Source organism: Amblyraja radiata, chromosome 5 (assembly GCF_010909765.2).
Source record: "Amblyraja radiata isolate CabotCenter1 chromosome 5, sAmbRad1.1.pri, whole genome shotgun sequence".
NCBI classification, from domain to species: Eukaryota; Metazoa; Chordata; class Chondrichthyes; order Rajiformes; family Rajidae; genus Amblyraja; species Amblyraja radiata.
The window spans coordinates 21,510,637-21,525,809 of record NC_045960.1 but is presented as its reverse complement, the minus strand read 5'-3'; the positions used below and the strand labels follow the sequence as shown (position 1 = coordinate 21,525,809).

Sequence of the window (15,173 nt, the reverse complement as noted above, 5' to 3'; positions counted from 1 at the left end):
GCACCCTTCATAAAAGACTGTTGGTTGAAACACTCGTGCATTTTGAGATGGGATCTCCATGGCCAAGGCAGTTTTGCATGCCAAATCAAAGGTAGGGGCTGGTGTGTTCAGTCATTTTGATTATATTCGTTCATCCAGCAATCCACATAAAAATCTATCTTGCATAGCTTGATTAAAATATGTCCAGAAATTGCAGTGTAGATCGTGTGCGGTCGTGGCGAGAGGACGAAGCAAAGAAGTCGAAGTCAAAGAACCGAATGGAAACGAGGCTGAAACACCTATAAACCGAAAGATTACGAAGACAAAACGCCTACTAACAGAAAGGATGGGACACCTAAATGCAAACTAACCGAAACGGCGGGACGCCTAAAAGCCAACGAACCAAAAAGCTGCGTCTCCTAAAAACAAACTTACCAAATGGCCCCTCTGTCGAAACGCCACCTACCCAAAAGGCGGCGTCGCCTACAAGCCGAAGGACCAACTGCCACTCAACAGAAAAGTTCAATAACGGACATGACGTTGCCGGGGGGCGGGACTTGTCAGCGATTGGTCCAGACCCCCGCGTCCATCACAGTCACTGTGAAGGCATGAACATTGTCCCAAACCTCCGCTCCACCAGACCCGCAGCCGCAGAGGGTGGACGTGGGAGAGTGGGGGCTGTCCCGAGGAATACACACCTTCGGCCGCTTTCAACTTGGTGCTTGGGTTCAGATTGCCCAGTCACCTATGACTTGTGTGGGAAAATGACCCCCACGCTCCCGTCACCCCCTTCTCTCTCCCTTCTACTCTCTCTCCCTTCTACTCTCTCTCCCTTCTCTCTATCCCCTCTTCTCTCCTCTTCTCTCTCTCCTGCTCTCTCTCCACTCTTCTCTTTCTTCCCCTCCCCCCCCAATTTCAGTTCATAGAATGTTTAAGAAAGAACTGCAGATGCTGGAAAAATCGAAGGTAGACAAAAATGCTGGAGAAACTCAGCGGGTAAGGTATCATCTATGGAGCGAAGGAATAGGTGGCATTTTGGGTCGTGACCCTTCAGTCTGAAGAAGGGTCTTGACCCGAAACATCACCTATTCCTTCGCTCCATAGATGCAGCCTCACCTGCTGAGTTTCTCCAGCATTTTTGTCTACCTTCAGTTAATAAAATGGCCTTTTTACGTTCCCTGATGGCCTTGTTTAATGCTCTTACCTGCACTTGATCACCATCTTCTGTTTCTTCAGCTTCAATAATATTATTTGCACTAAAAGCCATCTAAATGGATTGATTGCTTCTTTTCACTTCCCCAAAATAATATGAATGATGCACAATTTGCACATTTATTTGTAGAAGATTTCATGAATTTTTTAAACTCTCAGAACATATTCAAGAAAGGTATGGTCATGTGTCCCTATGTACCTCAATTGCACTTTCCCTCATGCGAACCACTTGCCACAATAGTTTTGTTGCTATGAGAACAAGTAAAGGCATACCGTTTTGACAAATTCCAATTCACTGGTCCCAACTACCTCATCTTTACTATGGATTTCCTGTGTCTGAGCATCTCTATCGCCCATTAAGAAGATCTTAGGGCCTCTGCTATTTCAAAGCCTCCACGTCCTTCCTGTAATAGGATAACCTGAACTGCACGCAATACTCCAAATGCAGCCTAATCAAAGTCCTATTAAGCTGCATGATGACTTCCTAACTCTTATACTCAATGCTCCGAGCTATGAAAGCAAGCATATCATATGATTTCTTTATGTAACTACTTATGTTACAACTTTCAGAGAGTTATGAACTTAGAGCCCAAGATCCTTCTGTACATCAGACCTCTATGTTATAAAAACACAATACCCCATAATAAAAAAGTGAAACCAGGTGTTTATAATTTTTTGCAAAGTAATTAAAAAGAAATAACTTAAATATCACATTTACCTAAGTATTCAGACCCTTTGCTATGACACTCAGTATTATCCAATGACCCCTGAGACAGGATTGTGTCGAGACACAGATCTGGGGAAGGGTATAAAACAATTTCTGCAGCATTGCAGGTCCCGAAGAGCACAGTGGCCTCCGTCATTCTTAAATGGAAGAACTTTTGAACCACGAGGACTCTTCATGGAGCTGGCCACCCAGCCAAACTGAGCAATCGGGGGAGAAGGGCCTTGGTCAGGGAGGTGACCAAGAATCCGATGGTCACTCTGTCAGAGCACAGTGGCCTCCGTCATTCTTAAATGGAAGAACTTTGGAACCACCAGGACTCTGCATAGAGCTGGCCGCCCGGCCAAACTGAGCAATCGGGGGAGAAGGGCCTTGGTCAGGGTGGTGACCAAGAACCCGATGGTCACTCTGACAGAGCTCCAGAGTTCCTTTGTGGAGATGAGAGAACCTTCCAGAAGGACAATTATATCTGCAGCACTCCACCAATCAATCCTTTATGGTAGAGTGGCCAGACTGAAGCAACTCCTCAGTTAAAGGCACATGACCGCCCGCTTGGTGTTTGCCAAAAGGCACCTAAAGGACTCCCAAACCATGAGAAACAAGATTCTCTAGTGTGATGATACCAAGATTGAACACTTTGGCCTGAATGCCAAGCGTCATGTCTGGAGGAAACCAGGTTACGTTCATCACCTGGCCAATACCATACCTACGGTGAAGCATGGTGGTGGCAGCATTATGCTGTGGGGATGTTTTTCAGCAGCAGGAACTGGGAGACTAGTCAGGATCGAGGGAAAGATGAACAGAGCAAAGTACAGAGAGATCCCTGATGAAAACCTGCTCCAGAGCGTTCTGGACCTCAGACTGGGGCAGAGGTTCACCTTCCAACAGGACAACAACCTAAGCGCACAGCCAGGACAACGCAGGAGTGGCTTCGCCCCAAGTCTGTGAATGTCCTTGAGTGGGCCAGCTAGAGCCCGGACTTGAACCCGATCGAACATCTCTGGAGGGACCTGAAAATAGCTGTGCATCAACGCTCCCCATCCAACCTGACAGAGCTTGAGAGGATCTGCAGAGAAGAATGGGAAAAATTACCCAAATACAGGTGTGCCAAGCTTGTAGAGTCATACCCAACAAGACTTGAGGCTGTAATCGCTGCTAAAGGTGCCTCAACAAAGTACTGAGTAAAGGGTCTGAATACTTATGTAAATGTGATATTTCAGTTATTTCTTTTAATTACTTTGCAAACATTTCTAAACACCTGTTTTCGCTTTTTTATTATGGGGTATTGCGTGTAGCGTGATGATAAAAAAAATGAATGTAATCAATTTTAGAATAAGGCTGTAACGTAACAAAATGTGGAAAAGTGAAGGGGTCTGAATACTTTCTGAATGCACTGTATCTGACTATATTTGCCTGGTCCACAGACATCCCAACACGGCACTTCCCTCAATATTGCGACCCTCAGTTTCCCTTTCCCTGATATTTTAATTCCTCCAAGTTGACTTCCAATCCAACCTTTCTTATTCTCCCAATCTGGTTTAAACTGCACTCTCTACCACTGGTAACTCCTTGTATTTGGGGATCTAACTATGTTCACCTTTTTGATCTGCAATTGCAATATTTGATGTCTCAGCCTTATGCAAAATAGCTAATACTAGTTTCAAGTATATGTTACTGCACATTTTAAAAGACAGAAGAACATAAGAAATAACAGCAGGAGTAGCCATTCAACTCCTTAAGCCAGCTCCACCAGTTATCAAAATTATGTTGATCTCCACCGCAACATATTTCACCTACTCGAACCCCATAATCTTTGACATCTCTACTAACTATCCAAAAAGCTTCCAATTTCAATTTGAATTAAGTTAAATCTGAGCCTCCACAGCCCTCTGAGATGCCAAATTTGAAAGCTTTACATCCCTTTGAGTGAAAAAAATAATTTCATTTCAGTCTTGCGGTGATATGTCATTGTAGTGTATTGATATATCATTGTGGTGATATTGTGCATTGTGGTAATATTGTGCATTGTGGTGATATGTCATTCAAAAGAAGCAAAAGGAAACATTAATTTTGAAACAATTATTAACTAGACATTATGCTATAATATTAAAACGTTAAAATGCTTAAAACTATACAAACCTGCTCCAATTGATTGTGCCATTGAAGAAGCAGATTTTCAAGCTGTAATATAATTTCGGGATTGGATGATGCAGCTTTCACTTGCTCAAATGAGCGTAGCTGAGTAAGGTCAACCATTTCACTCTTCAACACAACAGATTTTTCCAGGCTTATTTTAGTACCTAAAGAAAATATATTTACAATTAATCCCACTTAAGTAAGCAATGAAAACAGGAATGGGCCATTTGCTCTCTCATGGAGCAGACAGAAGTACTGATAGATAATAAGTTGGACACTAGGATAGTGGAGTGAAAGATAAACACCAGGGATCTATATCATTGTTCTGTCTGTTGAGAGAGATGTGAAAGTAGAGAGAGGGAAACTGAAAGAAGCGGGTGGTGTGGGAGGAGATACAGTTGACGTAGCTGTGGGAATCCATAGATTTATAGGAGATATTAGTGGATTGTTCGTCTCCAGTGATTTTTACTAGATATTGGTGGATCTTTAGTCTCCAGTGATGGAGACATAAATGTCCAGAATACAAAGAGAAGTGTTAGAAACAATCCATGTGAAGTCGAGGGCAAGATGGAAATTGGTGGCAATGCTGATAAAATTGATTAGTTTGGTACAAGTGAAGGAAGCAGTCGTTGACGTAGTGGTGAAAGTATTGGGAAGGGGTACCAGAGTAAATTTGTAACATGAACTGTTTCACATAACCTGCAAATTATGTTTCTGGGGGCCCATTCAAGTGCCCATGACTACATCATAGGGTTGTAAAAAATGACCAAAATCGGAAGAGAAGTTGTTGAGGGAAAGAGTTGGCAAGAGGAGGATGAAAGTGTTGATGGAAGGGAAACTAGTTAGATCTTTGTTGAAAAATAGCAGAGGCAGAGACGGGAAACCATAGTAAAGATGAGATAGTTGGGACCAATGCATTGGAATTTGTCAAAACGGTATGCCTTTACCTGTTCTCACAGCAACAAAATTATTGTGGCAAGTGGTTCGCATGAGGGAAAGTGCAATTAAGGTACATAGGGACCAATGATCACACCTTTCTTGAATATGTTCTGAGAGCTTAAAAAATTCATGAAACCTTTCACAAATAAATGTGCAAATTGTGCATCATTTATAATCTTTTGGTGTAGTGAAAAGAAGCAATCAATCCATTTATATCAATGCCAGGGTGGGGGTGGGGGGGGGGTCAGGTGGTTTTGTAGACCACAAAAGAGTGTGAGGATTCCCCACATATGCCTGATAATCACCCCGATTTATCAGACAATGTTGGAACAATTAATGAGGATACCTTTGCCACATCATCATCACATCTCTCACTCCAATCTTGGAAGGAATGACTAACCAATAAAGAATAAAGTCAGAAGTGGAACTTATTTATATGATGAACACATTTGTGGCCAACATCAAAAGAAAAGCAAATTACAAACTAAGACATACAAAATTAAATCTGAAATTTATTCTTTGCATTCATTTTAAGGCAGGATAAAATTATGGTAGTTTATAAAAGCCAAACTATTTTGGTTTTGGATTGTGGCTTATTTTCGATTGTAGTTTTTATTTTAGTCCAAAGGACCAAAATAGTTGCTCCTGTAGATTTTATTCCCTTTTATGTTTTTTGTTAAAACCATGGATGTAAAACCACAATATCTCTGTTTGTGGTGTATATAAATGGTAATTGTACTTTTAAGAACCGGGTACCAGATAGAATGATTTGAGTAATGTGATTTATGCACATCTTATCAGTCTTGTGAATGTGCGTGTGAGTATGTGCAGTGTACTTTCGCAAAAATTAAAGATGACTTACACTGGCGATTGCTTGACTGAAACTTATGTCTGTTTCTTTCTACTAGGGACTTTCAACAAAACTGTGAAACCTTTACCTGGGACTGTGAGTGAATGGAAATGGTATTTAGTGCAAATAATATTATTGAAGCTGAAGAAACAGAAGATGGTGATCAAATGCAGGTGAGAGCATAAAACAAAGCCATCAGGGAACGTAAAAAGGCTATTCTATTAACCGAAATTGGACCTGAGGTTTATGCAACTCTCACCAACATCCTAGCTCCAGAGAAACCAAAGTATGTTTCATTTGAGACTGTTGTTTCAAAACTTGATTCTCACTTTAATCCTAAGCCCATAGATATTGCAGAAAGTTACAAATTTCACACAAGAAACCAGAGGTCTGGTGAGACTGTGGGTGAGTACATCATCACATTGAAGAAGTTGTCTATACTACAATTTCTGGACATTTTTGAATCGTGCTTTGCAAGAAGGATTTCTAGGTGGATTGCTGGATGTGCGAATCTAATCAAAATTACTGAACACACCAGCCCCTACCTTTGATTTGGCATGCAAAACTGCCTCGGCCATGGAGATGCCATCTCAAAGTGCATGAGTGTTTTGACCAACACGAGCCTGCCACAGTCAACTGTCAAAACGCAGATCCAAAACACAAGCATGACAAGGCAGGGAAAAGGCCTCCATAGCAAAGTTCTGATAAAAGCGCAGATACGTGTTATCGATACCATGGACAACACAAAGCAAATACTTGCCAGTTCAAGGACTTTAAGTGACACAACTGTCAAAAGAAAGGCCATATTGCATCAGCATGCAGAGTACTATCACAGGACAAAGCAAAATAAAAGGCTCGTCAGGATTGCCAATGAAGCTCTAAATAAAAAGGCTCGACAAAACCAAACGCATGGGGTTCATAACCTCTAAGAAAAGTCAGAGAGTGATGAACTTGAGCTGTATTGCATCTACATTGTAAACGGTGGGTCTAGAAAAGAAAACTTTCAGACAAAGGTCAGAATGAACAATCAACACATTACTATGAATATTGATACAGCTGCTGAATGCACAATTATAAGCAAAGATACCTATGAATCTAAATTTAGCAAAGCACCTTTCTCAGAAACAACTGTTTGACTGAAACCATACTCTGGAGAAATGTTGGGAGATGTGTGTAGAGATAGTGATGTGGAAAACAAAGGCATGGCGCAGAAGTTGCCAATAGTTGTTGCGAGCGATATCAATAGGCCACGTTGATCGGCCAATATTGGCTCCGCTTACTGAAACTGAATTGGCAATCTGTGTTCCAAGTCGAAGTGCCAACAAAATGGATCAGTTGTTGAGGAAAACATCATGCTATGTTCAAGGACAGCTACGATGGCATAAAGGGCAAGCAAGTACTCATCTGGATTGAACCTGGTCAAACCTGTCTACTGTAAACCACGACCAGTGTCATATTCACTGGAAAGTAAGGTGGAAGCCGAAATCAAAAAGTTGGAACAAAACAGTGTGCTGGTAAAAACAGATTGCATTAATTGGGCTATTCCAATAGGAGTGGGGCTGAAAGCAAACAACACAGTGAAATTGCATGGAGGCTATAAAATGTACATCAATCAGGCAGTAGATTATGAACAGTATCCACTGCTTACCTCAAAGGTACGCTTAATTTGCTGGTTCCAAGGAATTTTCTGAGCTAGTTCTATCACATGCATATGCCCATCTAAATGTTGATCATGAGTGCTAGCAAACACACACATGGGGCTGTAATCCTACACAAAACTGCCCTATAGCATGGTCAAGCACCAAAAATCTTCCAAGCTAGAATGGACAAGATTCTCCAAGGAATCCCACACTGTTTGAGCACTCAAGATGATGTGCTAATCGCAACTGCTCCTGAGAAGGAGAATCTGGAGATACTCAGCAAAGTGTCGAACTGGCTTGACTATCACAATATAAAGTTGAAAAGAAGCAATGCATTGTTGCAGTGAATCTTGGTTTGAAAGTGGATCAACGTAGAGTTCTACCAGTGAAGGAAAATGTTGAAGCAATAGTAAATGCCCCAACACCACAGAATGTGTCGCAGCTTCGGTCCTTCCTGGGTATGGCACAGTATTACGTATGCTTCTTACCTGAGTTAGCAACAAGGCTAGCTCCTCTTCACAAGTTGTTGAAAAAGGATGCAAAATGGTAATGGTCCAAGAAGCAACAAAATGCTTATGTTGCATGCAAGAAAAGTTTGACTAGTGATGCATTACTTGTTCAGTACAATACAAATCGCAAGGCCGAAGTTAGCTTGCAATGCGCCTAGTTGTGATTTCATCACATGGGTGCAAGATGGGCATGAAAGCCTATAGCATTTGCATCTCCCATACTTACCGAGTGAGCGTAACTGTGCACAAATTAAAAAAGAAGCCCTTGGGATCAAGAAATTACATTATTCGGTGGATAGGAAATTCAACCTGATTTCAGATCATAAGCCACTTCTCGCTATTCTTAGTCTTCGGTCAGCAATATCTATAATGGCAGCCTCGAGGATGCAACAATGTTCTCCTGTCACAGTATAACTATAGCATTAAACATCGGAGCTCAAAAGAAAATGCTATCACTGATGGATTGTCGTGTTTTCCTCATGAAGAATCAGATGTGGGTACTGAAGATCAAATCTATCAATGGACTTTCCAGTCACAGCAGCTGTTATTGCTGCTGAAACTCAAAAGGGCACAGTACTAAAACAAGTGTATGAACAAATTTTGAGTGGATGGTCAGAGACAAAACCAAGTACTGATGAACTAAGACCTTATCATAATAGACAATATGAATTGTCATGTGAACAAGAGTGTATTAAATATGGTCACAGAGTAGTAGTTCTTTAAGACAAAGATTATATACAGAACTCCATAGTGAACACACAGGTATTGTAGGAATTAAGTCCATAGCCAGAGGTTGGGTGTACTGGCCAGGATTGGATAATGGGAGAGAAGCAATGGCAAGCAAACGTAGTACCTGTCAGGGTTATAGTAATATGCCAGCCCAAACTCCCTTGCAAACATGGTCTTGGCCTACTAGACCTTTTTCGGAAAGTTCATGTAGAATTTAGTGAACAAGAGAATAATAATGTTCTTGTGTTATAGTCACTCAATGTGGATTGAGATGGTACACAAGGGTACAAAAAAATATATATGCATTGCAGTATATCTTTGTGCGCTACGGCTTCCCTGAAGAGCATGCCTCTGACAACTGCCCCCAGTTTCGTGCACTGCATTGTACCAAAATTTCATGAAGCTAAATGGTATCAAGCATACCCAAGTCCCTACTTCCCATCCAGCATGAGATGAGAAAACACTTTTTCATGCAGAGTTGCGAGTCTGCGGAATTCTCTGCCTCAGAGGGCGGTTGAGGCCGGTTCTCTGGAAACTTTCAAGAGAGAGCTAGATAGGGCTCTTGAAGGAAGATAGCGGCGTCAGGGGATATGGGGAGCAGGCAATAACGGGGTACTGATTGTGGATGATCAGCCATGATCACATTGAATGACGGTGCTGGCTTGAAGGGCTGTATGGCTTACTGCACCTATTTTCTATTGTCTAAGACTTGAGGCTGTAATCGCTGCCAAAGGTGCCTCAACAAAGTACCGAGTAAAGGGTCTGAGTACTTATGTAAATGTGAGATTTTAGCTATTTCATTTGAATTACTTTGCAAAAATTTCTAAACACCTGTTTTCGCTTTTTTATTATGGGGTATTGTGCGTAGATTGATGATTTTAAAAAATGAACTTAATCCATTTTAGAATCAGGCTCTAACATAACAAAATATGGAAAATGGGTCTGAATACTTACTGAATGCATTGTAAATGATCCAGAACCTGACTCTCACTGAAGAGCCACAAATTGACTCTCACTCAAAACCACAACCTGAATCTCCCCCCAAAACTCTCAGGTGGGCAGAAAGAGTGAGTAAACTAGTCATCAGATTAAATTTGGAAAAGAAAATTGGTCTTGTTTGGTTAATTTTCAAGTTTTTCTCTTTTCTAAGGGAAGGCAGAGTGGTGTATATAATGGTAACTGTACCATTAAGAACTATCAGATGGTACAATTTGAGTCATGTGATATATTCAAATTGTATCAATCCCGTGAATACGTGTGTAAGTATGCAGTATATTTTTGTAAAAAAATAAAGAAGATCCACACTAGCAATTGCTTAACTAAAACTTGTGTCTACTTCTGACTACATGTCATTACCTTACCCACAATTTTTCTTCAAACTTCAGATTATATTTAACCAGCCATAGTTCCCAGCCTGTAATTCAGGCTGATTTAAATGTTTACAGTACCTTACCTTTTAAGAAAGTGACGTAACTGTTAATAGTATCTTTGAAGGCTTTCTTCTCTCTCTCCCCATGTATATATTGGTTAAGTGCTCCCCAATTTCTAGATGCAGAAATAGCTGGTAAGAAAATATTTTCTATCATAGTCACAGTACCATTGAGTATTCCATCAGTACAATCCAAAACGCCAAAGAATGTTTCCTGCAAAGAGGCATACTGATTAGTCAAGCACAAATATTACTGTAAGATGTTGAAATTCTGAAATAAAACGGAAAATGCTGGAAATACTGGAAACTTGGCAATATCTGTGTAAAGCGGAATTCATTCTGTATTTCAGGTCAAATGTCAGTTATAATTGCGAGATAAATGCAGTGTACGACTCTTCCTTCTACTAATCGCAGAACCAGCCAATTTACCTTATTAACACTCACCTCCGCCTAGCATAGCTGGACCTCAACCGTAACAACTTCTACTTCTACTCCTCCCATTTCCTCCAAATCAAAGGCGTAGCAATGGGCACTAATATCGGCCCTAGCTTGGTAGGGTATGTTGAACAATCCCTGTTCCAGGCGTACACTGGCCCTATCCCCATCCCCAAACTCTATCTCCGTTACATTGACAACTGTATCAGTGCTACCTCCTGCACCCATGCAGAACTCATGGACTTCATTAACTTCACCACCAATTTCCATCATGCACTCAAATTCACTTGGACCATGTGTGGCACCTCACCGTTTGCATCACAGGAGATAGACTATCGAATGACATCTATTACAAACCCACTGAGTCCCACAACTATCTCAACTACACTTCTTCCCACCCTGCTTCCTCGTCAAGACTCTATCCCCTACTTCCAATTCCTCCATCCACGCCACATCTTCACCCAAGATGAGGTGTTCCATACCAGAACACTCGAGATGTCTTCATTCTTTGGGGAACGGGGGTTCCCATCGTCCATGATAGATGAGGCTTTCACATGCCTCCTCGGTAACCGGCAGCTCCACCTTTGCTCCCCCTCCCCTTAGTCGCAACAAGGACAGAGTCCCCCTAGTCATAGAAATATAGAAAATAGGTGCAGGAGTAGGCCATTCAGCACTTTGAGCCAGCACCGCCATTCAATATGATCCTGCCTGATCATCCTAAATCAGCACACCGTTCCTGCTTTGTCCCCATATCCCTTGATTCATTTCGCCCCAAGAGCTAAATCTAACTCTCACTTGAAAACATCCAGTGATTGGCCTCCACAGCCTTCTGTGGCAGAGAATTCCACAGATTCACAACTCTCTGGGTGAAAAGATTTTTCCTCATCTCAGTCCTAAATGGCCTACCCCTTTTTCTTAAACTGTGACCCCTGGTGCTGGACTCCCCCAACATCGGGAGCATTTTTCCTGCATCAAGCCTGTCCAATACGTCAAGAATGTTATATATTTCTATAAGATCCCCTCTCATCCTAATTTCCAGTCAATACAAGCCCAGTCGACCCATTCCTTCATTATTTGTCAGTCTCGCCATCCAGGGAATTAACCCGGTAAACCTACGCTGTACTCCCTCAATAGCAATAATGTCCTTTCTCAAATTAGGAGACCAAAACTGCACACAATACTCCAGGTGTGGTCTTACCAGGATCCTGTACAACTGCAGTAGGACCTCCTTGCTCCTAAACTCAAATCCTCTCGCTATGAAGGTCAACATGCCATTTGCTTTCTTCACTGCCTGCTGTAGCTGCATGCTTACTTTCAGTGACTGATGTACAAGGACACCCAGGTCTCGTTACACCTCCCCTTTTCCTAATCTTACACCATTCAGATAATAATCTGCCTACATGTTCTTACCACCAAAGTGGATAACCTCACCTTTATCCACATTATGCTGTATCTGCCATGCATCAGCCCAATCACCCAACCTATCCAAGTCACCCTGCAGCCTCACAGCATCCTCCTCGCAGCTCATACTGCCAACCAGCTTTGTGTCATCCACAAACTTGGAGATGTTACGTTTAATTCCCTCATCTAATATTGTAAATAACTGGAGTCACAGCACTGAGCTTTGCGGCACCCACTGCCTGCCATTCGGAAAAGGACCCGTTAATTCCTTCTCTTTGCTTCCTGACTGCCAACCAGTTCTCTATCCATGTCAATACCCTACACCCAATACCATGTGCTCTAATTTTGCATACTAATCACTTGTGTGGGACCTTGTCAAAGCTGTTTAAAAGTCCAGATACACATCCACTGGCTCTCCCTTATCCATTCTACTTGTTACATCCTCAAAAAATAACAGATGATTAGTATAGCATGATTTCCCCTTCATAAATCCATGCTGACTGACTGATCCTGTCACCGCTTTCCAAATGCGTTGCTATTACATCTTTAATAATCAACTCGAGCATCTTCCCCACTACCGATGTCAGGCTAACTAGTCTATAATTCACTGTTTTCTCTCTCCCTCCTTTCTTAAAGTGGGGTTACATTAGCAACCCTCCAGTCCACAGGAACAGGAACTAGTCCTAAAGGGCCTGTCCCACTTTGGCGATTTTTTAGGCGACAGCGGTAAATAGGTTGATCGTGGGGTGGCGCCTGTATTGTCGTGAGATGTTTCCTCAAGTTTCGTAACTTTTTTCTTGTCGTCGCTGGATTTTGAAATGTTCAAAACCTTTCGGCGACATTCGGCTTGACGTTGCCTGTCTTCTCCTGTCGTAGGTGCTGTTGTAGGTTGTCGCCAGGATGACGGCAGGTGACGTTGGTTGTCGCCGGGTGATGACCTCAGTGATTTACATTGGTGACAACCTACGTCATCCTACATCAGCCGGCGACAGAACCGGCGTCGAGAGAGGTCTTCAGTTGTCTTCATTTGTCGCCGACAGGGTCGCAGCTTGTCATAGCTTGTCGTGGGTGGAGGTAGTGATGAAGCCGAATAAAGTTACAAAAATAAGAAAAAATTAAAATTGGCTTCTGGGCTAGCTTACAGCTTATATTTAGTGTCAAATTAGGCTTGCCTCAGGTTGCAGTGTGTGAGATAATAAATACCATAACATTGTCTCCCAAGTGAGGAAGTGGCAGAGAAAGAAACAGCTAGTCACATCTTTGAAGTAAGATGCCGTAAACCAAATGACCAATGTTTATGGGGGAGGAGGCGATAAAGGAAGAGAGAAACAGCTAGTCACATCTTTGAAGTTAAAATGTCGTAAACCAAATGGCCAATGTTATCTTGTACCATGTGACAAAATGCCTTTGATGTGATGCATTCTGTAGAAACCTTTTCCTGTACCTCTGACCATGACTAATGTCTGTGGAATGTGCTAAGGGGACAAAAAAAACCTATTTAATGCAATGTAATTCTGTTGTTCAGGGAAGTGGACCGAGGACAGTCGAGTGTCTACATTGGTCACTTAGCTGGAATTCTCGCTCCCTTCCATCGGCCGATAATAAGTAAAGTTTTGAACTGGTCTACCAAACAGTTTGTGTGGTTGTCTGTTTATTAAGAAGCGAACCTGGTTTAGTAGTTAAGAAAAGTAGCTTTTTCATTGTCGTAGTTATGCAGGCCTCGCTGGGACCACATCAACAGCTGACTGTGCAAGAGGTTGCAGAGGTTGCCGGGATTGGAAGGGAGATAACTGAGCTCTATCGGCCCCCTTGTCAGACCGACTCCCTAGAAACTCCCGGGAACATCTGTGATCCTTCATCAGACATTGAATTGGTTCCCTGCCGAGGTTCTTAGAAACAGACAAAGGTAAGACCAGTTGGGCTTTATATGGTTTTTTTTTTAAGAAGGGATTGTGTATGTATTTTTAAGACAGAATTGCGCATGTATTTTTAAGAAGGGCTTGTGTATATTTTTAAGAAGGACTTGAGCGGTTTCTCTGTCTATCTCTCTTTGTTTTCTTTTTTTTCTCTCTCTCTACTAAGGGCTCATCGGCCTCGTTGAGACATCCGTGATTTGTCGGGTTGAATGGGGGTGAGTTGTGCGTCTGGCTTATTGAGACATCCGCAGAGTTGTCGGATTGAGAAATAAGTGGCGTTGTATATTAAAGAGTTAAAACGTCTGCCAAGTTGAGAAACTGGAGTCTCGGTTATCGAGTTGGCCTCGTTGAGTCACTTGGGTCGTATATTAAAGAGTTAAAAAGTCAGCCAAATTGAGAAACTGGGGTCTCGAGTAGCGAGTCGGCCTGGTTGATATATTTGGAACGATTCGGTATTAAGAAGTCTGTTTTCTCTTTCTTTCTATCTATCTATGGGGAATGCTCTGGATAACAGTCCAACATATGTGTTATTTGAATCCTAAGTATAATAAGAAATTTAGAATGTTAAGTTACAAGTTGACCAAACGGTTAGGGGATGAAGCCTGGCCAGTAGGGGGAACATGGAATGTAGAGACATTTATATGGGAAAGGAAGGCGGGAAAGAAATGGAAGAAAGGAATTAAAACATGGGACGCAGACGCAGTGAAGAAGCATGAGGAGAGTATAGAGTTTGAAGTTGGATGGATGCTGTATGTAAGAAGGGTATAGAGTTAAGAAACAAGGATAGCACTCGGAAAGGATGGAACGTATTGCAACTAGAATGCCAGTGGGCAGAGGAATAAGAGGAAATAATTAAAAGACAGACAGGAGGTGAGAAACAGGTGATGGTTAGTAAAAAATAAACCCAGTACTGGTAAATCCTCTGGAGGAGACTTCATGTCTGGCACAACGACCCTATTTGGTAATGAAGATGAGGAGTTAGATAATCTTGGGAGATGTCCACCTCCCTACGTCCTACCAGTAGCAATGGCATCCTTACCTTTGGCAGCTCCGTCAGTAATATCCATATACCTCGAAGTTCTGACCTTACAAAGCTCCCCAGGATTGGGAGCATGGGAATGCCTTTCTGTGCGTAATTTGTTTAAGGCATTGATGCTACCAGAACAGCTGGTCATTATTAAATGTATTGCACACACTGGTGCTGGGGACCCTATAGCAAAAGGCAATGAGTTGCCAATAGTGTATCCAAACAGGCAGCCTGTACATCCAAATGC

General features: G+C 42.1%; 1 protein-coding gene across 1 annotated transcript in view; it reads right to left on the bottom strand.

The window, feature by feature from the left end:
- Window positions 1–15,173, bottom strand: part of LOC116973727 (dynein heavy chain 8, axonemal-like) — a 622,328-nt gene that overhangs the window by 591,222 nt on the left and 15,933 nt on the right. Inside the window, 2 exon segments of the mRNA XM_033022036.1 lie at window positions 4,055–4,215; window positions 10,172–10,361. Of these exon segments, the coding sequence (XP_032877927.1) occupies window positions 4,055–4,215; window positions 10,172–10,361 (351 nt within the window).